Source organism: Cataglyphis hispanica, chromosome 10 (assembly GCF_021464435.1).
Source record: "Cataglyphis hispanica isolate Lineage 1 chromosome 10, ULB_Chis1_1.0, whole genome shotgun sequence".
In the NCBI taxonomy this organism is placed as follows: domain Eukaryota; kingdom Metazoa; phylum Arthropoda; class Insecta; order Hymenoptera; family Formicidae; genus Cataglyphis; species Cataglyphis hispanica.
The window spans coordinates 7,597,920-7,624,248 of record NC_065963.1 but is presented as its reverse complement, the minus strand read 5'-3'; the positions used below and the strand labels follow the sequence as shown (position 1 = coordinate 7,624,248).

The window sequence follows — 26,329 nt, the reverse complement described above, 5'->3', positions numbered from 1 at the left end:
CCATTTTACAATGTGTGTATATCGCGATAACATAAATCTACCCATAGTTAATGTTTCGGAAGCACATTGAACTTTTTCGCAATTTTTCGGGCGTAAGTAATGAATTAACGAGTAAAATTTTCCGATGGAAAAATCTCTATCATAGAAAACTGTGTCATTTATACAACCATTTAGCGTTCACTAATCAAACTAACAATAAGACTTTCATATTTGAGGAATTATTAAGAGAATTAAATTTATAAAAAAACTTGAGAATTTTAGAATGATAATAAGTACAAAACTCTTTTTCTTTTTTAAAAAGTTGCTTGTTAAAATTTGAATATATGAAAACGTTAAATGCTAAAAAAAATGATAGTGCAGAATTATGACAAGTATAAAAAATTATCAAAAATTCTTTTTTTTTGCATTGAAATAGAATAAAAAAATTATATATAATAATTATATGCAATAATTAGAGAAATAATTGTACATATAAAAATTAATTATAAAATAATTATACATAATAATTAGAGAGCGACTCTTATATAATAATAAATATTTTGAATATATTAATAATTAATAATTATATTAAATATGAAAAATGTCATTCTCTAATTATTACATGTATATAATTTTTTTATCCTGTTTCTGTGTGAGAGAGAAATTTTTAAAGATTTTGTTTTTTATCATGATTTTATTCTTTTTTTATTCTATCTTTTTTTTGTTTTTTATTTTTTTTTTCTCTACGATGTCCTATACTTGAAATAATTCTACATTATTATTTTTATTTCTTAAAAAAAACTTCGCTAGCCATATCTTTAATTAATTCGCACAGTTATTTAACATGACAAAGAATATTAAAAAATTAACATGATATATCACGAGAGACAATATTATTACTAAATTGCTGCAGTGCAAGTGTACGCCTTACATTTTCAACGAGACTATTCTTAATTGCCAAGCGTTATTATGCGGTGAACCGAAAATTGGACAAAGCGCACTTTGCTTTTGTCGCATCGGTTTTCTGACAAAAAATTTCCATTTTACGAACCCTGGAATAGCGATCGCAAGATATGCGGTTTGCATGAAAAGTATCGTTCTTTATCAACGTGAGATCTTTCTTGTCTTGAATTATTCGGATCGTTTTTACAGCACTCGTAATGATCTCACAAAGCTACATTTTGCATTACAATTAAGACGCATTACCGGCAATTGTACGAGTTTGTTGTACGAAAAAAATTAATTTGCACGGCTGCAAAAGACTTAATCTTGCTCTCAGCATATACGATATTTCAGAATTATGAAATATTCTTATATTTTCTACTTTAAATTTTTACTCTATTAAATTTATCTTGCTATAATTTAAATACTTTAATTTGAAAGCGGATTTTATTTAGATGCATTAAATACACATTAGTAATTTAAAGAAAAAGGATTCGAATATATTCGCGAAATGTGAATCGTAAAAATTTTCTTTTTTTTCATATTTGGAATATCTCTGAGTCGAGCCTCAAACAATGTATAACGGCGAATATCGTTGTGTCATTCTCTTTGAAATGGCACACTGCAATTTAGAACATGCGCATATACACATACACATGGATAGCAATACTCATCTGGGAAGCTGTCGCATTAGCCAGTGATTTATAGCGATTTAATGCGGCCAGATATATGTTCAATAAACATGATCAGGCGCAAAGAGAGAACACAGTCCTGTTCGAGCAATGTGTGTCGCAACAGCAGAAGGAAAAAACATCGGCTGATAAAGGAGGAGAAAATCGAATGGCTCTTATCATTGCGAAAATACATTATATATATAGAAGAATAATAAAATTAACGGATATTACTAATAGAGTACGAACGAATGCATTTATTATAGAAACAATTCTCAATAACAGTTGCTGTCAATTAAATAATCTTCATTATCTATTTTCCAATAAATAATTATTCGAAAAATTAGTATTAAAATTAACACTCTGAAATGATTTGTATGATATAAAAAAAAATCTATGATTTATTATTGTAATGACTACTTGACGAGAAAAATATTCGCACGTTTCGCAATATCAATTTCTTGACGTCATAAAATTTTATACCAAATTCATATTACATTTTATTCATTGAAAAAAGTACTCGAGTGTTGAAATGCTTTAAAGTAAAAAAAAAAATATTCACATGAATATATACAGGTGCCATTCTATCCAGCTGAAACAAAAGCTGCAAAGCCTATACAATGTGAAATAAAAAGAATTATACCGGATGAAACTGGACCGCTAAACGTTATTCGTTATTTTGATTTTCAAATTTTAAATACTTTGAACGAGCCACGTGCGTAGATTTTTTTGATTTCGTGACATTGTGTTATTAAAAGAATCGGTTTACTTTTTTCTCTATTCGGATGGCGACACGTTTTAATTATAACACGAATTTTTTATTTAATCCTGAATCAGCAGGCGCATGGATGATATATGGTTCATTTAATATCCTGCTATATTGGTGAAATTTATAACTTGTGAAAGCGATCTCCAACGAACAAATATTAAAACTTCGTGCTCGATAAATTAAATAGATATAAATATGTATTTATGAAAAGTTCATGTTCTAATTATAATTGATGTCAAATAGAAAATGTTTAAAAATGATACAACAAGAAAGGAAGAATAATTGGAAATAGAATAAAATGAGCGTGTGGATTAGAACAATTTATTTATTTCTCCTCCGAATTTTGTTGACGGAATTTTTGCTCTGTCACTGTATGTAATGTTACACTTTATGGGGAAATACCTTAAGTTTCAACCTTCTATTTCAACCTTATTTAGACACTCCTCTTTCTGCTTTCGAAATAGACTACTAGAAAAATAAGCGGGAAACTAGGAGGTAAACTTTATACTATAACTGATAATATAAAATTACATTGATTGTGCATTTTTCCTATATATTATTTTATCAACGTAAGTCGTAAGAAATGAGCTTATTTCTCGATAAATTAATAGACATAAAGTACTTATGATTCGGCATTAATATCATACATATTAATCGCGATTATTACTAATATTTATTAATATTATAATACAATAAATTGTAACAAAATAATTTATATTGTTATAATAAATTTAAATATATACACATATAAATTCCGCACGCATACACACACACAATTGAACTTTTAATTTTCAATTTGTCATCGGTTTTCAAATTAATTTGTCATGCGAATCATTAATAATTATAAACATAAATCAAATTACATAAACGGTATCGAATTTAATTTGTTTAGATCACCTTTCTGACATAATTATCTATTCATATAAATCAACTTAATAATTATATATGATTAGGACATATTCAGCGAAATAAAAATAGTACAATTTCGGTGATTTATATCATTATGAGGAATACATAATAATTCCACAATAATTTAGCAAAGTTCCATAAAGGGAATTAGGAATGTCAAATTTTATCCCTTAAGACGAGGATGCGCATAATATTTCTGTAATAGTTTCTGATTTCGCGATTAAGCAACAACATCTGCTTGGTTTATTATTTCCTTTGATCATTTCCTAGGTCTGTGCAAAACATTAGCATTAATGTACGATGCGATTTGGATGTTGTATTAACATAAGATTTGTCGTTTTTGTGATTTGTTAATTCAAGTCCTCGGTATTTCTGCTTTAGTTTTATTTGGCATTTTGTAAAATAAATATTAAAAGAAATTTGTTTGGCAGTTCATCATGGAAAGGGCAAACTATGCCAGCAAATTGTGACTTTGCTCGATATAAAAACATTATATGGATGCTATTAAAAAATATGAACGTGCAAATTTTGACTTAAATAATATCCCAAGTCGGTCAAAAATTTTTACATGGTTTGCGGTAAAAAATAAAATTTATTTTTTACGTGGTGTAGGACAAGATTCTCGTGATATCGCGATTGTTTACAAATTATCTCACCGTCGTTTTATATTATTCCTGGCAAACTAGTTTTTTAAAAAATATTTATAATTTTAAGCTTCTAATTAATTCATCGATTTATAATACGTAAGCGTTAATAGTTTACCTCGTTATATATTGCAGGGATGTACTGAATCCAGTCTGTGAGCGTCGCGGCATCGATTTATCGCGCGTCGAAGTTCTGGACAGCTCATCGACGCCGTTATCTCTGCTGACGACGGACGCTTCTACACTTGGTGGAAAGCATCTACGAGTAACTTGTGAGTTTGCATTATTCTGTTACATTTGAATTTAAATAAGATTTGCTTACGAGCTTAATTATCAGACTGCGTAGTGGGTGTGTGTGTGTAGGGTGGATCCAAACGAGTCTGGTCAGATTTTGAGATTTTATAAAAAATTTAATTCTGAACAAAAAGTTTTCGATAAACATGAGTCGAAAAATGCTTCCTTGAAAAGCTAGCGCTCAAAATTTGCTATATGCACATGGATATATTCTTTGATTTCTTTTTTTCTTTATTTCTTTTTTATCCTGTTATTAATTATACATGGTAATGAATATCAAATATCGGAGAAGAAGGAAGAATTCAATGGATACCTTCAATGGATGATAAATGCAATTTGCACATTTAATTATCTAGCGATAATGTAAGGCTTCACAATAGACGTCAAAACAGACATACTAAGAACAATGACCCGATGATCGAATTTTGCTACAGAAAGTAATTAACGCGATAAGTGATATACTCGAAACTATAAATATAAATAATGATTGTCGTGTCAGAAATTGTTTGTCATTAATTTGCACACGTCCTTATGAAAGATATCGCTTGCAATGAAGACTTGGCTCTCTAGCTTTGGCTATCATAATCAATTAATAATTAATAATAGAGCGTCGGAACGCTCTAACTCATTTGCGGTTGATAAATCGAACATAATTAATTGTTCTACACGCAATGAGATTGGTTAATTTCCCAAGTTGATTAATCTAGCCGCACGAACACAATTCAAAGTTGAGTGACATAAATCGCGAAGGGATTACATGCGAATTGACGAAAATCCTTCTGTATTTTATTCTTCCATATTTTCAACAAAAATCAATTTACAATCTTAACGATTGTCATAAATCATCTAAATAAATAAATTCGTATCATATAATAGAGTTTATAATATATATATATATATATATATATATATATATATATATATATATATATATATTGAAAGGCAAATATTTAACTTAACTTCTTCGAAGATTTTTTTTTGCTGATAATATTTTAAGAAATAGTCTCTTTCTCTCCTTGTATATATATTGAATTTCTCTTTATTATTTATAATTCTTTTTAGTTTTCCATTTTTTTTTAGTCTTTTTTAGAGACATTTCGGAAAAAGAATTTTATAAAAATTTTTTTGCAAAATATTAACTTTCTAGATTTTGCTGTGCATATTTAAATACGGGAAAGTACAGTGCAATATATTGCAATGTTCACTTACAATTAGCAACTATACAAGTCAGTTTAAACCCAAAACTAATCGATTAAGTGCTCTATATAATTCAGCACTTCTAAATTTGTTAAATGATCACAGATCACGCACAGACCATTTTCTCGCTTCTCTCGATTAATTTAATTGATTTCCGGCGACTTGAGACAACAAAGGTATCTTGCGATGACAGGCGAAGGTTTCAAAGAATCGTTAATAGATAATGAAGAACGAACGAGTAATTAAACTCAGCCCCATTTCAGTTTCTAGTTAAACGAGGATAGTGAAAGCCTGAAAGGTATTTACCAAGAAGATTTTCTTCTTTCTCACACACATATACGTATATTTTCTCTCTTAATTATTTTATACAAAATAGTTAACAAAAGCTATGCGTAATTTTGCAATTTAATCTTTAATCCAATTGTTAATTAACAAAGTTTATAAATAATCACAACAAAATTTTACATAAATTTTTAACTACGCATCACGTCATTGCGTGATTCAAGAGTATTATACGAATATATAAAAACAATTATTAAATATTTTGATTGTTACAATTATTCTTATTATAAATAACCTTATGCAAGCAATTTATCTTCATTGCAATCTTTGTTAATTGCGTCTAGTAACAGCGCATTAATTTATTTTTCAAAACACCTTCGTACAATCTCATTGCAAGTTAGATGCAGCTGCTTCACAAAAAAAAAGAGAGAGAAAAAGGATAAGACTCGCCCGTGTGTTCCTTTGGGAGTTTAAACTGGGCATTTATATCTGTTTGAACATACATGTGGATAAACCGCGAATCTCCAGAGCTTACAACTTCATCCGTCTAGAATGTTTGAAGCACGTGCGCAGCGAAAATATGTGTACACAATATATCCCGATAATTTATTAGTGCTATAAATCCATCCGTTGCAATTTTTTCGAGCGAAACAGAATTTTTTAACGAAAGAGAGAAAAAGAAAGAGTAGCAAAATAATCTCGCGACAATGTCTACGTAATCCTATCGAGGCAAAAAAGTGAAGAAAGCAGTAAGAGGGCTAAACGCGCGACTCGACGCTCTCACGGAAAATTTTCTCAGTTACTTAATGCCGCTATTTCGTTTCCATCGTGATTTCCCCGGTGTATTTGACCCTAAAAGGCACATACGTCGTTGAGAGAGGTCGCAGATTTCGACGAGCGATTTCGAGCGATGAGCGCGCGAGTTCCCGATGAAAATCTCAACATGAAACGGAGACAAATATCATGTACAATGCAACTTATACTTAAATAATGCTTTGCTGTACGTTTATTTGAAGATTAAGCTTATATTTTTAAGAAGTTATTTAAAAAAAAAAAAACTAATACGTAAAAAAATTCTGCATATATAATTTTTATTATTATGATAATACATTTTAGATAGAATAATTATGTGTATTGCTTATTTTAATGATATAATTTTGATAATCTCGCGCAAAGCGACTCTACATTGAATCACATTCGTGCGATAAGAATAAGCTCGAATCGAAATACGTGTGCGAGCAATACAAGCAAGTGTAATTTCAGCGCGATGATATGAAGCGAACGTGTCGGAAAAATGTTCAATTTCCTCAACGTCGAGCTCAAGCAAAACGTAATCAGGATACGTTCACCCATGATCGACAGATCGCCAATAATATTCTTTGAGAGAGCCGAGCTAAAAGTCTCCGGATTTCTTTTGTAATCATATGTCAGACGGAGAAGAAAAAGATACGCGATATTATTCAAAAGCGAAAAAAATACGCGTCGTCATTTGATACAAAATTAATAAGTCGATAAAAAAGACATATTTTCCCGAAAAAAAGTATATAACAGCAGCTTTTTTCGCGAAAACGTTACGACAGAAATAATGTGACGGATCTCTATTATATTACTTTCTGAATCTGTTTCCAAAAATTCCAATTGCAATAAATTCATATAATATTATATATTATTTTTCATATTCATATAATATTATAATATTATATTATTTTAATGATTCCTTGATGTTTATAATACGTCTAATAAAATGTATCTTATTGAAACAATATATATTTTATCCTTTCCGTAATATTTTAGTAGTAATATCTGGCATTAGTCAGACATTGGTTTGACTAATGCCAGATATTACTACTGAATCATAACTTGCTGCTTGTTATGAACTTAAAAGATAAAATAGCAACAATAATAACACATCGATGATGCTTTGATGAAATATAATTAACAATATCGCAAAACACGATCTAAATAAAAATATTTATTGATATTCTTGACGTGCCCGGCAATCTTAAAAATCTACTTAACTTCTGAAAAATCGTGACGATTCTTGTCCACGTGCAGGTTGGAAATATCAAAATTTATTACCCTACCTTATCAAAAAATGAAGCAGCACGTAAAAAATTGACTTCCGTTCACGTAAACGGAAACGGAAATGCAATACGTGTCTTTGACGGCAAATGGGTAACGATTTTCTTTCGATCGCCCACTTTGTTGAGGCCGATTGAAAAGCTGCCACACCGCAACGAAATTAAACTAGAATTAGTTGTAGGACCCTTGCACGTTTAAGGAACCGCGATAGGAATAACCCGTCACTATCTGGACCGAGATGTCGATACGGACAAGCATGCTGGAACCAATATAGGACGATGCAACTACGAGTGATTAAAATTCAAAACTATCTAAATCCGTAACAAGGCGATTCCGATGTTATACGTAACAGATTGTAATTAAAGCATCGCATCTATATTATACTGAACATATATTTATGTGTGTATGTCGCAAAATTATCTATAACTATGTATTCTAAAATTATATAAATGTATTCTGTAATAAATTTCTGGCTTCATCAAATTTTATACGATACATATATATATATATATATATATATATATATATATATATATTTATTTTCTTTTTTTGCATACATTTATTAGTTGCAAAAATATAAGTACACAGGATATGTATCTTGTATATATTTAAATGATTCAAAATATTATATAACTTAACAAAATTTATAACGTAAAATTTATACACGTACTATAATGTAGATATGCTTTATTTACTAATAAACAAATTTTATAATCACAGTGATACAAATGGGAAGATGATAATGTGAAAAATAAATCAAAATTTAGAACTTTTCTTTTCAAACTAGATTCTCTTCTCTCTATATAAAAATCTTTTAATATACTTATACTTTTAAATAAAAAAGAGGTAGGACTCGATCCATTTTACATTTTTATTTTCGCAAAGCGATAATGAAGTTTTAATAGGGTCAATAGATGGGCATAAGTGATCCAGTTATCCCTGGATAATGGTGAAGTTAATGCTAACAGCGACCCTCATAATGCGTCTGATCCTTTGATCCTTTTGTGCCCGGTAAAGGTAAAGTTGAGTCGCGAACTATCGGCATGTCAGCTATAGAAAAGCTCTCAAAATTGGGGTGCCCCAGGCATTCGTACGATTTAAACGGTCCTTTTGATTTTCTCACGCATTACAGAAATATTGCGCGATTAGTAACAAAGCCGTTCAATTCGCGATTCTCAATCACAATGCTTTTTTATAGTCGTTTAAATATGCAACGAATTCACTTCGTGCTTGCTGAAAGTGACATTTGCAACGTCAACAAACAGTATTGCGACTAATTGGATCTTCTCGTGTATTTTGCGAGCGGATTACGCAATATGTCGCGGAATGTGCCATTTGTTTAAAATAAAGATTTGTTTTTTAAGCGGATCTAATCTCTCGTTAATATATTACAAAGTCCATTACGATTTACATTAGAAAATTTTAATATCTAAATCTATAATCCTAAGAGAAATTATTATTATTAAAGTAGAATTTATTGGAGAATATAATTATAAGAAAAATATTGATTAATTGAAAAATATCAAATACGATACGTAATACAGTAACTCTTATTTTCTCATTTCAGTTAAGGATGAAAGATCGAATTCTCGAACGTCGAGTCAAAGAGGAAACCAGAATGTACCATTGCGGAAAACCAGTGGAGTAAGTAGCTCACTTCCTTTAAAGTAATACTTTAAATTGATTCTCACGACGACATGTGTATAGGCGATAAATTTCCTAGCTTCACTTTCTCACAAATAAAAGTTTAATTAACTCGACTTGTCGCGAAGAAATCCTTTTAAGGTTACAGAGAAATTTATATATGTACATATAATTCTTGCAAGCCTATGTTACGTATAACACGATTACATCACATTAACGCGAAAGACAGTCTCGGGATATAGTTTGCAGAAAGTATATCGAGATACATCATCATTCGTCAAATGCGAACACCTCTTTGTCTCGCAAACATTTTCTTTTAGCGGCGCGCTTTATAAAGATGAAGAAGCGCTTTAGCATCTGCGAACAATAATGCTGTATCCCTTTTCCGAACCTTGACCCACTGATACGGGAGCAACAATACAACCGGGCTGACAAAGACAAATCGCAAAACGATTCGCCGGACGCGAACAAAGCCGCATTGAACGAGGCGCGACGGCGCATCATCGGTTAACACCGTCGATATCAGGAATGAGATTCTCTCGCGGCAAATTTTCAGAGAGGACTGAACAAAATTTGCATACAAGAATATTGTTTATTAAATATAATTTGAAAAAATTGAATATAAATAGCTGCAATTTTTATAAATTTTCATTATTTATATTATCTCCGCGTTATTTTTAGACAAGAAAAGTGCAAATATACAATTGAAAATTTTTCTCTGCTCTTACTGTTCATGATATAAAATTTTTACAATCGATAATAAATGAACAGTGCTAATTTTCTGATATTATATATAATAATTTTCGTGATATTATTTTCGATATTATTCCAGTATTATACAACAACAACCGAATTCTAGTCTTGGTAATTATTGTCCTTGTACATGTACTGAATGTTACGCTATTGTCCGAACAACAATTACGTCAGCATTCCAACTTGATTCACGCGACGCAGCTGCCTCATCCGTGCCGGATACAACTAGATGAATCCACTTGATCAGCAATGTAATCTCTCGTGTTTCCGTCGATTCAGCATAGCTCAATGCAGACGCATATAAAATCAACAAATTTTAATCCTGGCAAGTGTCAAAAATAAACCTGGTTTCAAACGTCAGTGGAACAAGCGCATATTTGATCCGACACACTTCCGACGATTCATTTTCCGACTTTCGTTTTCCATTATGACATATTGCAATTAAATTCATATTTGTAATAATTGCAATTTTGTTAAAATTAGAATACGCGGAAAATTTAAAATAATCAATAAAATTTTGTGAATTAATTATTAAAATTTTGTTAATGCACTAAAGATATAAAAATCAATTCAAAGCATCTTATATATATATCTTATTATTAACTTTATTTAATATCTCTTTTTTGTGTAGAAATTTTTTTTTAGATTTTTTTACAGCTTACGCAATCGACACATTGATTGTTAATGCGGAAAATTCACGCGAAGGGTGCGCTTTACAGATTGGCATTTTATTTTCGGCGTGACGGATAGCGCATTAAAAAACACGATAGATTGCAATAAAGATTTGCTATTATTATTATCCGCTGTTATTACAGTACACTTTATAGATGAAATCTACTCGCGTTCGACGTGAAACGAGTAGGCAGAGCGTTGATTACGTTACATTAACGCATATATATTGAAACACATTTAGGCTGGCAAGAAACACTTTTATGGCCGTGCAATAAATTTACTATGACATTTCGCTTGTCTTCTTGTAATGTCGGGAAAATTTTAATTCTTATAGAAATAAATAAAACATTGCGATTTTGCGTAATCTAACAAGAAATTTGGCTTGTTTAAAATTATTACCTTAAAAACGGATACAAAATATCTTTGATATAAAATCAAAATTACGTACGTATTATTTATCGAATACTGAAAAACAAAAAAGTAACATGTAATAATTAATCGAATATTGCTCTTTATTTGCATTAGAAAATTTTTAATCTGTAGATCGGATAAGAATACTTTATTTTGTAATACATTTCTCTCTAAAATTAAAAAAAAAGAAAAAAGTAAGTAAAATTGCGTCAAGTGTGAAATCGATGAATAATTATATTGATTTTTATGAACGTATGAATTTTCGTAAATATAGTGCGATGTAATGTATGGAAGCGTAACGAGGCGATTTGTCGCGGTGCATAGCGAAAGGATAACGTTAATAAAATGCTGGGAAAGCTTCTCTTGACACGAATTGAATGATACATTATTCATGGCGTTACTAACGTATCACACACTCGATAACGAATTACAAGGCACAATAACCGAACGAGCAATTTCTAGAATGTTATCTTCATCTCAAGAAGCTTTCAACTTGATGCACAACCACGGCATAATCGTTTAACAAGTGAGCGAGTTTGAAGATGCTAATAATTCGCTTGATAAACAATTATTTGTTCAAATAATTTCTCTCTCTCTCTCTTTTTCTTTCTCTCTTTTTATGAATAATGCAATATTAATATTTGCAAAAATATCGAAGCGAAATATATTCCCTATTATATATAAAGAGATCATTAATAAATATAAAAAGAAAATATATTTTTATTCTTTTTCGATGCTGCATCAAATCTTTTTAGATTCGCTAATTAGATATAAATTTTTGAACGACAGAATTATCGAAGTCGAAGCGGTCGTTTCTTCAGCGTTTCCACCGAAGATACGAACGTCGATTCCGAGGTTGGTGGTGCCTGCGCGACACTTGCTTCTGGTCGGAGTTCCGCTGGGGCTGCGGGACTTAAAACCAGTAAGCAACGCTGGAGCGGGTTCTTCACCAACACCAAAGGTATCAAGATGGACCTCTTAACTGCCCAATTGGACGAGTACAACAAACACGGCGTGCCGAAACCCGCGAATATTCATTTTCAATGTGATCATACGATCAACGAAGAAGGTAGGAATTCCGCCCTCCTTTCCTCGCGCATTTCTTTCAAAATGACGAAATCTCGAAGTAACATTTATCTGAGCGTTTCATTTAACGTTCTTTCCTTCTCGAAAAAATATTTTCATTTCGAAAGAGTGTTTAAATTCTACTTTTCTACCACTAGGTACCATTCGTTTCATGCAGACGAAATTGATAAAGTTTGAAAACTCTTGCTTTTAATGACTTGTCGAAGAGTCATGTTATTTTTTTACTTCCACTTCTCGGAGCAATGTTTTTGTTTGAGTGCAAAAATGCGCGGTTGTTTAAGTTGGACAAAATTAATTCTTAAGTATCGTATAGAGATATACGAAGTGCGGTCGGCAACGTTGTAGTAATTTAAATTACTAATAGCGTGCTTTCATTAGCGCTTGCAGTATCGAAAATCGAAAGTCGATGAATAAGGAACATTCCTGTGTATTTTAAACAAAATAGTTTATTGTCCGATTGACGATAATTTTACACGAGAGGCGTGACTTAAAGCGAAATATTTCCTTTTTATCTTCTCTTTATAATCTTTATAAAGAACTTATATCTTTATATGATTTATAAAAAATAATCTGAGTAAATCACGCAATTTGTTATAATATCAAATGCCATTGTAATAAGCATCCTTATTCTCTTCGTATTGTTTCAGCACTCTATAGTTTAGAGGATGACTGGCGCAACATCGTCGAGAATTCTCACCTACTCTCGGAGAAACAAACACAGCAACAAACCGCTCTCTGGGAGTTGGCCGAAACCGAAGTGGCTTACATTAAAACGTTAAAGGTCGTAACCGATGTGAGTAAAATATCAATAATTTGTATTTCTACGTTTTCGCGAAACCGAATTCATTGTATCGAAATATGATCGAATTAATCAAATTGTGATGGATATACACTATGAATATCTGAATATTAAAACTCCCTACAATTAGAGTTCAGAGATGATTGAGATTAAAGTTTTCAATCTTCCTAAAAAGTGATGATGATCTGACGTCTCTGATATCGCAGCTCTTCATGGCGTGCCTCTGTAGCCTGCAGGCCTCGAATATCCTGAACGAGGTCGATAGGTCAAAGCTCTTCAGCAATATACCCGATATCTACGCCGCTAATCGCTACTTTTGGACTGAGTATCTGCTCACGATGGTGAATGCGTCGAGATCGAGCGGACAACCGCTCGATCCCGGTCATCTTCTGCTGGGCTTCGAAACTTTCGAGCAGACGTTCGCGCCTTACACGAGATATTGCGCCGAGCAAAGCAAGTGTCAGCAATATTGTAAGGATCGGCTGAATGATAATCAGCTTTTCACGGCGTATCTAGTGGTATGTGTATGCTCTGTTAATCTAATGTTGTTAATTTTTTTCCTATTCTTATAATATATATGTCACGAAGTTAAAATCTTCTCTGTCTCTTTTTCTGTACATATAAAAAAATTCGTAACAGACAAGTCTTTTAATTTAATTTTCACAGTTTAATATGCAGATAAACGTAAAACTTTTATTTTTAATAATAACCATATATATGTAGGAAATAAATTATAAAGATGAAAATAATAATGCGAATTATATTAACAATATCTCAATCACTACAGTGGTGCGAAACGCAAAAGGATTGCAACCGACTAAAACTTATGGACATACTAGTAATGCCGATGCAGAGGTTGACTAGATATTCGCTTCTGCTCAAAGCCGTTTATAAAAATACAGAAAACGAGGAACAACGTACGGAATTAGTCCATATGGTAAAATAAATTTTACTCATTTTTTCCCTCATTAATATACCAGATAAGGATAAAAAAGAAATGCAATTGGATTCAAAAATTTGCCAAGATTTTATGATGCATTTCGTAGATAAAAAGCGAGTCCTATGAATTATAAAGTTAGTTCACATCGAAAGAAAGCATTAGAAGAAAAATTCACAAGAGCGATAATTCCGTTTGAAAGATTTGTTTCGCATGTAGATTAAATCTGTCGACGGTTTCGTGGCGTCCGTGAATGCGGCCCTGAGGAGAAACGAGGAGGCTGCTCAGCTGGACAGCGCAGCCTCCCGTCTAGAAAGTTACGACGTTGTCGAATCTAAAGGGCTCGATGAGGAGGTGGAAAAACTAATAAAACTGTACAGCAATCTCGACATTACCACGGTGCCGATGCCCGGATGCCCAAAGGACAGCTTAAGAACTCTTCTTCGAGAAGGAGATTTGAAACTAAGAGATGCCACCAGCAAGGTATATACATCGATAATATTATTTAGCCAAATCAGAACTACTTTTAATACTGCATTCAGAAATATATATAATCAAAAAATATCTATGATTATCAATAATAAACGAAATAATTGAATAAAATAATTCTATTGTAATTTCATGTATTTTATGAGGTTTGTATAAATTTAGCTAATTTTTTTATTTTCTCTCTATTTCTATATCTTAAAAATATCAAACAATTATTTAATTCTCATTACGTTGAAATAAGAAATGAAGAATATAATATCTGTCAATTATCCTTTACAGATGGAAGTGCACGTGCTATTATTGACGGATATGCTGTTGATTTGTAAACCTACAACGAAAAAAATGTTCAAGATCATTAGGCAACCGTATGTTGTCGAACGCATACGAATACACGAGGTCAAAGAACCATCCAGTCTGGGATTGGTTTATCTTAACGAGTACGGGACAGTTTCGGCCGCTTTAATCCTCAGCGCCGGTGACCCGAAACTAGCCAAGGTAACTGGACAAACAACCATCATGAATTACGACAAAGTTCGTGAAATGTTGATTCACTGTCCCGTTCGATTTAGATTCCGCGTTCGTAGTTTACCTTCATTAACGACGGTCTTGAGCAAATTACCGCTTAACTAGCAGTAATAGTTTCAATTTATCTCTATTTCTAGTTCATATATACACAACGCAATTTTTTATCTAAAAAAGAGAAGATATTATTAATTAAACTTAAAGTCAAAATATTGATCGATACTAGTGATCCCGATGGCTATAAATCTTCTATCTAATAGTTTCTAGTTAACAAGCGGAAGTTGTTTTGAACTAACAGTATCACGTGCTCTTTCAGTCGTGGATGGAGTCCTTAAGACACGCCCAACAACAATTCGCATTGATGAAAGTACCGTCGCTCGGTACCGAGCCAGCAATGAATCTGGCAACTGTCAGCAGACAACCGAGTACATTGGGTGATGGCGATTTCGAGGTAGAAGAATGCGAGGGGAACTTTCCAAGAACTCCGCGTGGCAGTAGCAGAGCCTCGCATGTTAGCAGTCTCGCTCATAGCCATAGGTATATGTCAAAAAGTGAAAAAAAATCTTGACACGTAATTAAAGTCTTTGCGTGATGCAGTTGTATATAAAATTTTATGGAAATGCGTTCCATCATTTCTAGCGGTAGTATGGAAATGGAAGGCGTGTCTCCGGGAAGCAGCAGTTTTCTTCCCAGTTATAATCCGAGCAGAAACGTCAGCGTGGAGACAAACGAACAACCGCGAGCATCGAGTTCGTTGTCATCGGAAGAGGGTGGCGAATCTAGTTCCGGGCATAATCACAAATTGCACATAAGGTGAGTGCAATGCTGAAATCTCGAGTTTGTGATTTCATATTGAATCACAAAAAAAATGGACTAATAATGTCTTTATTAAAACTCATTGTCCGAATTAGACGTTCGTTATTGGGTAAATCCCCGACACCGAACACGTTGAGTGTCCACGTACCGTATTCGGGTCTGGGTCAATCGCTACCAAATTTGACGCTGGCCACCTCACCACAAACTTCCACTGTGTCGCCGACACCACCGAACTCTTTACTCATCGTGCCACAGATGACAAAGAGCAAGGATACTCTGCTCTCACCAGGACACCGAGGTAGCAATTACCGACGCGTATCTCTGTACCTACATTTATAGCAACTTTCCGGAACTGAGTTATAAAATAATGGCCGTCTTCCATTAACAACGTAGTCTCGCATATTTTCTAATTCTGCACGCCGATTAGATAATAGTAACATATAATTACTATCACGAGTATCATCTCACTAAACGCTTTTCTATTTTGAAATCATATATCTTAATGCCATTTGCTTATTAGAAATAGCGGGATTGTCATCCAGGATGCAAACACGAGAGAAACGTAATATAATATCAAAGTGTTGTAATATATAATTTAATGTAGATTTTATTAAACATAAAGCGTTGGATCGATTAATAGATTTATTTATTGATATTATTTTCTAAACATCCCTAAATATAATTTTTATTTAAAAGCTCCAATAAATATTGATAAAAATTTTTATTTTAATATCCTTAGAGAAAAGCAGAGAAATATGTTTCATAATTTTGTTTGGTTTCCTATTTTGTTTATAATTTGATCTTGATTGCTTCTTTATAAAAATATTTATTTATAAATAAAGAATGTGTCTATAAAGATGTGCTTTAAACAGATATTTATATACCAATTATATTTGTTGTCAGGTATATCCTACCCACCGCCGTCACCGCCACGAGGTGCTCTTAGACGAGCATTCGCGTTACCGCAATCCCGAAATCCGCCCTTGATTAAAACAAGGCATGTGAATGCATCCCTGACACAACCGGTGATGCAGGCAACCACGATAGGCAACTCCGACACTGAAGTTATCGAGGAAAGACGGAGAAGGTTAGATCCTTCGCAGAGAGTGCCGTCGACGAGTAGCGTCGTCGAAGAAAAGGTAACGATGTTATATATTTATTAGCATATTTATTGTTAAAAAATAAAATAGCCAAAATATGTGTTTATATCAATTTATAATGAATTGTTACTAAAATGCTTCTTCGGTTATTATTTAATAATTTATTATAATACGTATGATTTAATGATTGATATTGAAAAATGTGATAAGAAAAGAGAATATTAAAATTCTAAAAATGTCTATTGAGATGGTAGACCAAAAAAATAATCGTGTCAATGTTTAAATTATGTCTTTTAATATTGTAAATATTTGTTGATAACAGAATTAATATTGCTCGTAGAAATGACCTGCGAATTGATCTGCAAGAAGAATTTCCGAAAGAATGTATGGTATGGATCACACCGCCGACATAGATGTACGTGATATGAAACGCTCGACGCGGATATACGTGATATGTAATACTCGACGAGATGCATTCTTCTCTTTGACTCTATGTGTGAGTGCTGCACACACTTTCACATAGAAAAAAAATTCGAGGAGCATTGATCTTCGAGAATTGATTGTCTCGCACTCTCTGGAATTCTATCTGGAAACGTATCAAGCAATTTTACAATCGGTAAGACGCGTCACGCCGTAAAATCCTAGTGCCAATTGCCCATATCGTTGTTTCTGCATTTTCAGATTGGGGCCATTCGAAATCAACGTGAAGTTTGTACCACGACCGTAATGCTACTTTATCTCGTTATCCTTATATAGTAGATGTTTCTTTATAATATTTATCCAAGTCTGAGTTGTTTATGTTTAATATCGCATTGCGGTGTTGATCGCATGCAATATTCAACATTCAGACGATTTAAACTTTTAATCGACGAACAAAAAGGCCTACTTAGCATAATTACATTAAGATTACATAGTGAGTGTGTAGGGCCGTCGTTGACATTTAAGACGCCTTTATAAAAAAATTTATTTAACATTTTAGCGAAGAAAAAATTTTTTTAGAGGATGAGAAATCGACATTTATCGAAATCATGGAAATACAATTTGGCTCATCCAATATTTTCTAATGTTCAAAGAAAGAATTTCAAGTACAATTGCCTTTTTCAGGTTCAACGAATAAATTAGTGAAGTAACACTAAAATATAGAAAGATGTCCAAAATATTTTAAGATAAAAGAAATTTAAAACAACTTTATTCTTGTGTTTATTCTAAAAAAAAGAAAAGAAAAAAACACTTTAGATTGACATGCCGAATTTGACGTTTAAGACACGCTTCTCTGAAACTGTTATTAAATAAAATAATATGATATCAAATTTGTTTGCGAAAATTTGAATAAGCATCTTGAATTTAGTCGAAAGAAAAGTAAATTCCATAAAATATTATTTGAAACACATATAATATTTTTTAAACTTTAAAACTATCTTTTCTCCCTTCGTGTACATGGAACGCTTTTATGCAATGCACAATTTGCATATTGTTGTGCGGCGGCTCTGGTGAATGTTAGAATTTAACGATTTAAAAATGAATAAGTAAGTGAAAAAGTAATAAACCTTTCGAGAAAGATTTTACTTGAAACAATCTTGAGCGTAACAAATGATTGAACGGAATATGCATTATTCGTATGAGATATAAACAAATGTAAGAGAGGAACTTAATCATATTTAAAATAGCATCTTACCATCCAAGCCACGTAACATGCAAATACAGTAATCGATCGGAATTTATTTCAAAACGAGAATAACATGTTATGATCAGAGAGAACACTATTAGAAAAACTACCACGTTCTTTTTACATTTAACTATGTATATTCTTTACTCTCTACTATAACAAACTCGCATTCCATTTAGTCATTTTGTTACATTCATGAAAAAGGTTCGATAACTATTGTCGAAATATTGTGTATCGTCAACATGTCGTCAACGTGTGTGATCGAAGATTATGAAAAATGAGCTATAATGGATCGTAAACATTGCGTTATTTCCTACAAAATAGCACAATTTAAGCAGCAAGACGAAGAAACGAAAAGATAGGAGAAACACTGAAGGGATATTTATTTTATAAGTACAAATTTGACTGGAAGATTTTGTTCTAAGATGAAAGAATTGATTTCAGGACCGATTCTTGAAATGCGTTAATAATTGGATGGTGTATTCAAGAAATAAATACCAGCTATTTAGAGATAACATTAAATACAATAATGCCATCTATATAGAGACATTATGTAGAAAAAAAAGAAGGAGAGAGACAGGAAAAGATAGAGCAATGATTTTATACGAGCTCCTGTTGTCCGGTTACTCTCGTTCCCTTGATTCGTATTATTTGCCCTTAAGTTTGAAGTATTAATTACTTCCATAAAGATACGAATCGTATGTATGTACAATTGTAATCGAGATTAAAATATAATACATAATTTATTAACTGCGCTTATTAATATTATCCTTCATCCTAAAATTTATGATGTTTTTTTTTTATTTTACATAAACAATTATTATGGTCAATAAAATTTAAAAACAAATCCATTGGGTAATATCCAATAATATAAAGGATGAAAGCGACAATTTTTTTGGTTTCTGCGCTTCTTAATATAATAATATAAATAATAAAATATTGTAAATATTGTATATCCGTATAAATATGTATATCAAATAATCAGAGAATCTTCATATTGAACATTTTTTTTCTCGGCATTTCTTAGTACAAAAACATTTGTAGGCAATATTTATTTTCGATAATTTGGTTAATACTCACATAAATAATATTTGGTTACGGTTACATGGAGTTCACTTGACGGAATCGCATTGCCGATGTGAACAAGAAAAGCATATCGATGGTCGCGCGGAGTTCACTTGATGGAATTGCCGCATCGCCGATGTGATATACGATATTTGCGCATAATACGATAATCACTCGATACTTTTCTCGGCACTTCAAACATTATAAGTTTGCAAGTAATATTTTTTTTGGAAACTAAATTCTTCATTAATTTTACAAATACTCGTTTAATATTGAGAATTATCGCCCGTTCGCACTACTGCCGTAATATACTACGTATGTATATATGTATATATATATATATATATATATATATATATATTTATATACACATAAATAATCGTCCGATATTTCTTTCGACACTCCCGATAATATACACACTAATTTACAAACAATAATTTATTCTCAGTAATTTGAAATCGTGACTCGGATAACTGACCAGACAAGTATAATTCTTATGATCGTATCGTATTATAATAATTGTAACTATAACGATCGCGACATTAATCACAGTGATCAATTATTTCGTTCCTTCGATACTTACAACACTTACGACACTCGATCGCATTAAATCCGCACAATAAATGTCCGACGCCACAATTGACCGCGCATAAAATTATACAGACAAAAGCGGGAACGACTAAATATCTCAACTTCCGACTTCGGATGACGTGATTCAAATATGATTGTTATGGTTTTTGCCGCGCATCATTTAAACGCCAAATTTTATGAAACAAATAAGGGTAATATTACATTTGTCGTACGACATATTATATTTCTCGTACGATGAATTTGTCGGATGTAGCGATTGGTTATCGAAATAAAGAATTTCTAAAAAACAATAATAACAATATTTATCATTATATTTATCGAGTAATCGTATTATATGCAGATTCTATTCATACAATTATAGTTCAATTAAGTATTTAGCGTAGTAATAAAATTATGTAGAAATTTAGTTTTCAGAAATAAAGAAAAGAGTAACTGATTTTAGTAATTAATAATCAGTAAGAAATTTTATCCAGAATTATATTTCCATTATTATTAAAAAAAAAGAATCTGTTTGATGCGAATAACAAATACTCAGATCATAATAAAAGATAGAAATATTCATATAGCAATTTTTCCTAAATATATTTAAATAATTATACAAAAATAATGAGCATATAAACATATTCTTATTTTATTCAATTTTATTTAATGTAAAATATGTACTATATATTATATCTATACACATATATTTTTAGAATAATTGGGAAAGTTTCTTCCCTTTTTAACAAAAAGTTATAAAAACAAAAGCTATATATTACTACCTACTCATATTTTAACTCTTTGTACAATTAAATTAGCATCATAACAATCGTTAATTAAGGAAATATGTAATAATGTACATAATTGTCCAAATGTGACCATTGATATTAATCTATTTATGGAAAATATATCTTTCCTGTGTACTTACGTACTTATCTGTGTACTTACATACTTATCTTGTGTACATATCATATGATATCTTCAATATGCCGTTACATCACATAGAGATACTACATGGTCACTAAATTAATATCATTATATTAAGATCTCTTGCACAATGTAGTTTTATATCAATAAGCGCAGTTCTATAATACGATAAAAATCATTGCCTCATTTCATTTAATATTAATAAAATCTTAATTATGGAAATAATTTTCTAAGCCCGAAGTCCGATAATGCAACGACGGTGCGCTTCAATACGTTGCAACTGACGGAACAGCGACGAGTAATAGTAGACCATTGGTGTTGCCTTCTGTCGTCGCTACAACGTGATGACGTGTCTGGATGATCGACATGGCACGTGGATGATTCATTAATTGAAGCAGACGATGTAGTCATCGACAATGGCAGCAGAGTCTGTATATCTGACGTTAAGCAAGACTTAGCTGTATGATCGAGATAACAGTTACCAACAAACAGAATCGTTCGTCCTATGAGGATGAAATTCACACGGCACAATTCCTAGAAATGAGAAAATTCTGATTCTATTGTGCCAATATTTTTAGCCTCTTCATTATTCGTATTATTTGACAATTACATGTGTATAACGTTTAAATATTATTTATAATTAATAATTTTCACTATAAAGACAAAACTGGGCAAAATCGAAAATAAAAACAAAAGCGTTTTTAAAGATAAGATTTTTTTACACTCACTTGGAAACTACACGGTGATGGTAAATCCCAGCTACATGGACGACGATCTGAAGTAGAAATCCGTCAGCAATCATTCGTCATATCTTGACACGTTCTAATCTCGCTACGTTCATCGGCCAATGCATCCAAAATATCCAGCAAAAGTTCGCGACTCAATGTCTGTAATTTTGGAAGCTTTGCAACCTATACAAAAATAATACATTGTTATATAAATATATGCATATTAAATAATAGCAATGTTATATTTCAAACGAGATCTGAATATTTCTGTACCTTGCTAAAGTGATGAACTATTAGATTTAGGGCATACTTCTTCATATCAGCAGCTTGCATTCTGTCGGCTGCCTCTAAAATCTGTATAACATTCTCAAAAGTAACATTCATTTCAAGATTCTGTTTGCAAAATGCTTGAAGCCTATTGTTCGTGAAGCCGTAAAACACTGGCGCAGTAAACAGATACAGGGAGTCCTCAGGAGGCATTGAAACATCTGCATAATAAATGTACCTCAGCAACGAATTGAACGATTGTAACGACGGTATCATCTCCCCGATTTGTATCTATATAAAAAGTAACATTCACATATTTTATTACTAATTGCATTGTACAATAGTGTTGTAAAGTATTCTACATATATAGTCTCTTCGTTCATTATTTAAAATATGAACCGACAGTATGTCTATTTTTATAAATTGTCCAAACTTACATTCACCATATTATTTTCAGGCATAAAAGATCGAAACATTGCTTCAAAATAGCTACATCTCGCGGCGAGGATGGCCTTATGGGCCGTTATTGGCATATCGTCCAGCATCAATGTGATGTCACAAAATTCCCGACCAACGTTCTTCAAAAATGCTTCCATATCTTGCTCCAGACTGGTTCCTAGCGAGTAAACTTGGTTAATGTAAAAAAATGCTCTGTAAAGGTGAACATACACATTGTGAAAGATACATACCTGTAACAGATTCGTATTCATACTTTGTAAAAGTTCTGGTTTGTGGCATCTGCTGTCTCCTAATAATTTCCACCATTAGCGGCTGATCGAGAGTCTCAAATTCTTGGCTCATTACAATTAAATTATAATTATTCTCCTTGACGACGAAACTGAGGCAAAACTCTTTTATAAAATATAACTTCAAGTGCACAGCATTGCGCAAGGCCTCCAAGACGTTCGCGTGACTTATGGTGGCCTCGAGGTAATTAACACACAACTGTTCCAAGCGTTCCATATTAAATTGCACAGCGAGACGATATACGTCCATCATAAGAAGTACGATGCGATTACTTTGCGGATCCTCGATTTTATCGTCCGATCTCTTAGTGGGATCGATATGATCGGTATAAATGTAGTTTAGCACCATTTCGAAAGCTTCTGGTACAGCATCTTTCAATATCACCTACAATATAAATTTAATGGCTTTATAAAGTCATTAAATGATAATTTTTTTATTCTGTTTAATATCACAAAGAAAGATATCAATTGTTTTTCGTAAAAGATAGTATATAACAAAAGTTTTACGTTTCAATAGAAAGACTCATAGTCAATGCCTATAAATAAAAATTAATAAAATTTTATAAATATATTTTGTGATCAAATATACTTCTGTAATAAATATACATTTATATTAGTTATATTCATATGTCCATTTATATTACTTATATTTTCTTTTTTTTAGTTCTATAAATTTTTAGATAAAATAAGGATATGTGATATTAAATTAGATATTTTAATACCTCCAATGGTGGAACTTTGATGGGTAAGTCGGCTGTACTAAACACTTGTTCTAGATGCTTGTCCCTTTTCTCACGAGCTTGTCGAATGCGCGTCCGGAGAAATTGTGAACGTGCCGCCACCATAGCTATGTGCGCAGGTATTTTGGTCCCCAATTCCCCCACGATGAATTCCACGTCGCAAAAGAGACGAATATTGAGCAATCTGCCAAAATCATCGTGCAACGTGCATTTAGGATACGACGAAAACTGAAAGCGGTACATCTCAGCAGAACGTATGTTGTTGTCCACAGTTCCTCCGAAAATGAACATTGCCTCACCAATCACGGCGGCAGCGTGAAAAAGTCGGCCAGGTGGTACCTACATACAGTATATTATATATTGAAAAAATACAGTATATTATACATTGAAAAAAATACATTCGACAAAACAAGTTGTTTACCTGGCTGTCAGTGGACGGTAAAATGACATTCCACGTTTGCGTATCGAGATCATAGCAATGAAGATCGTTGGACAAAGCCGAATCTGCCGCACCACCAAAGACATAAAGGTGACGATCAAAACTGACCATCGTATGACCATATCGCCGCGCAGGAGGCGGCGGTGCGCCACGTAATATATGCTCCGTCGATATCCGCGTCCATCTAAAAAAAAATATAATTTACAAAATTATGTAAATCGTAAATTGCACGAATTACGAAAATGTATAATTTACACTGTCGTAATAAAATTTACCTTTTTTCTTTAAAATGAAATTGAAAGAGACTGTTTGTTGTCCGAGCCCCACTCTGGCCACTAAAAACAAACATGGATTCTCTGGCTACTGCGACAGGAAAATTGCAGCATGTTGGTGGACGCTCACCAGCTGGAATAACTTCTTCCCATGCTTTAAGATCACCAGGCTAGCAAAATTATTTATTAAAATATCTCTATTGTATACAATCTTTAGTACAATTAATATTTATATTAATATTAATAATTTAATAATTTTCTATATATTTTGCAAATATTTCTAAAATATCTTACCAATAATGATATCGTCCACATATCATTCAATCTAGCATTACCATCATAGCCTGCAAAGATCCATAATTTATTATCGTAGACGGCAGCACCATGTGCAGATCTAGGCACTGGAGTCCTACAAATATGTTAATGTATTTAGCAAACATATTTCAGATCTATTTTAAATCTATAAAGAAATATTAAATAAAAAACAAGAATTAATGCCAAACATTGTGAAGAAAGTTTTTGAGCAATATAAGTAATATTTACAGTCCAATAAATTTCCATTCTGTCCATTGGCCAGTCTGGAAGCGATACTCAAACAGATCATTCTTATTACTGAGATTAGAGTTGGAGTGTATATCCCCAGTATAACCACCAAACACAAACATTGATGATCCATGAACGACGGCAGAATGATGGTAGCGAGGCGCAGGTGGAGTCCCTGTTGCAAATGCTCTACCCCAAGATTTCTCTTTCACATCAAAGCGCAGTAAATCATTCAACATTCTTTTGCCATTGTCACCACCAAAAACGTAAATAGCATCTTTATATGCCACAATAGTGTGTTTGCTGCGTCTGCAAAAAGAAAAAGACGATTAAATATGTCAATAATTATTTTGTTCTAAATACGCCAAATCTCTTCTAAATATGTCATATACAACGTTAAATAAAACTTTTTATTATAAATGGACTAAATAAATTTGTAGAATAAAATTGAAAAAGTAGCAAGAGCAAAAAGTCCAAAACATATAAATAATGATTAATTTTTTTCAGTTTACCTGGCACCGACAAATTCATCACACTCTGGCATACGTTGCCATCGGTGCACCGTCTCAAACGGACCCAAATCCAGCGTCAGACATTCAGCGGTTGCCACGTTATCCATTTTCGCACATTCACAAAATAGTATCTTATTTAAATGAATGATTCCCTCTCCTTAACCTAAGTGTTCTTTCTCATTGACATATCTCTCTCTTTCTATATGCACGAGACAAATGTCGATGTAAATCCATCTCTGCGTACCGCAATGATGAAAAACGTATCTTTAAGTCATTGTGGAAATTAACGTTTAAGATCGCTTCGCGAAATAGAGCTTACATGTGTCAAAAACATGTGTCGCGCGTAAATTGCAAGAATCAATACCTAGCATCATCCACATACATTTGTATACCATGTCTGTAGTCTCTACGTCACTGCACATTTGCCGCTATCGTCGGCATCAATGAAAATTTGCATATATATGTATATGACATTTATAGACATATATTTATATATCACATGATATAAGACTATATGTAATGAAAAATTAACTTAATTTCTAATTTTTTCTCTCAATTATAATTGAAGTTTACAAAGTCAACATTTAATAATTATATTTTTGAATATATATCTTTTATATATATAAATCATATTTAACAATTTTTTTTATAATTGATAAATTTTATTCCTGTACATATTGTGTAAAATAGAAATTATGTGGCAAAAAAAATAATCTTAAATACTTTTTCTCGATATAGCGCAGAATTTTTTTATGCAATGTTTTTCTTACATAATAAAAAAATTTTTCACAATTGTTCTATAGAAGATAGGAAATCTTGTGTTGAAAACAACAGTAAAATATCACGAATTAATAGT

The 26,329-nt window shown here is 32.1% G+C and overlaps 2 protein-coding genes across 11 annotated transcripts in view; one reads left to right on the top strand and one right to left on the bottom strand.

Annotated features, from left to right (window-relative positions):
• Positions 1 to 19,414, top strand: part of LOC126852400 (pleckstrin homology domain-containing family G member 5-like) — a 113,534-nt gene extending 94,120 nt beyond the window's left edge. For 9 of the 10 annotated variants that reach the window (XM_050597185.1, XM_050597181.1, XM_050597179.1 and 6 more), the window contains 14 exons: positions 4,050 to 4,186; positions 9,337 to 9,413; positions 12,039 to 12,318; positions 12,983 to 13,128; positions 13,341 to 13,652; positions 13,922 to 14,071; positions 14,291 to 14,554; positions 14,840 to 15,055; positions 15,399 to 15,619; positions 15,722 to 15,895; positions 15,994 to 16,199; positions 16,802 to 17,037; positions 17,339 to 17,614; positions 17,680 to 19,414. In XM_050597185.1, the coding sequence (XP_050453142.1) occupies positions 4,050 to 4,186; positions 9,337 to 9,413; positions 12,039 to 12,318; positions 12,983 to 13,128; positions 13,341 to 13,652; positions 13,922 to 14,071; positions 14,291 to 14,554; positions 14,840 to 15,055; positions 15,399 to 15,619; positions 15,722 to 15,895; positions 15,994 to 16,199; positions 16,802 to 17,037; positions 17,339 to 17,344 (2,425 nt within the window). In that variant the 3' untranslated portion in view covers positions 17,345 to 17,614; positions 17,680 to 19,414. The remainder of the gene's footprint in view (positions 1 to 4,049; positions 4,187 to 9,336; positions 9,414 to 12,038; positions 12,319 to 12,982; positions 13,129 to 13,340; positions 13,653 to 13,921; positions 14,072 to 14,290; positions 14,555 to 14,839; positions 15,056 to 15,398; positions 15,620 to 15,721; positions 15,896 to 15,993; positions 16,200 to 16,801; positions 17,038 to 17,338; positions 17,615 to 17,679) is intronic. The other variant, XM_050597184.1, reaches the window with a different exon arrangement.
• Positions 19,415 to 20,943: 1,529 nt separating this feature from the next.
• On the bottom strand, positions 20,944 to 25,892 carry LOC126852401 (leucine-zipper-like transcriptional regulator 1). The gene is made up of 11 exons (XM_050597187.1): positions 25,474 to 25,892; positions 24,962 to 25,270; positions 24,713 to 24,827; positions 24,422 to 24,588; positions 24,129 to 24,330; positions 23,690 to 24,046; positions 22,911 to 23,352; positions 22,659 to 22,837; positions 22,228 to 22,512; positions 21,955 to 22,137; positions 20,944 to 21,760 (listed from the first exon to the last, which is right to left on the bottom strand). The coding sequence occupies exons 1-10, from the start codon at positions 25,578 to 25,580 to the stop codon at positions 22,018 to 22,020; spliced, it is 2,283 nt and encodes a 760-aa protein (XP_050453144.1). The 5' UTR covers positions 25,581 to 25,892; the 3' UTR covers positions 20,944 to 21,760; positions 21,955 to 22,017.
• Positions 25,893 to 26,329: the final 437 nt, after the last annotated feature.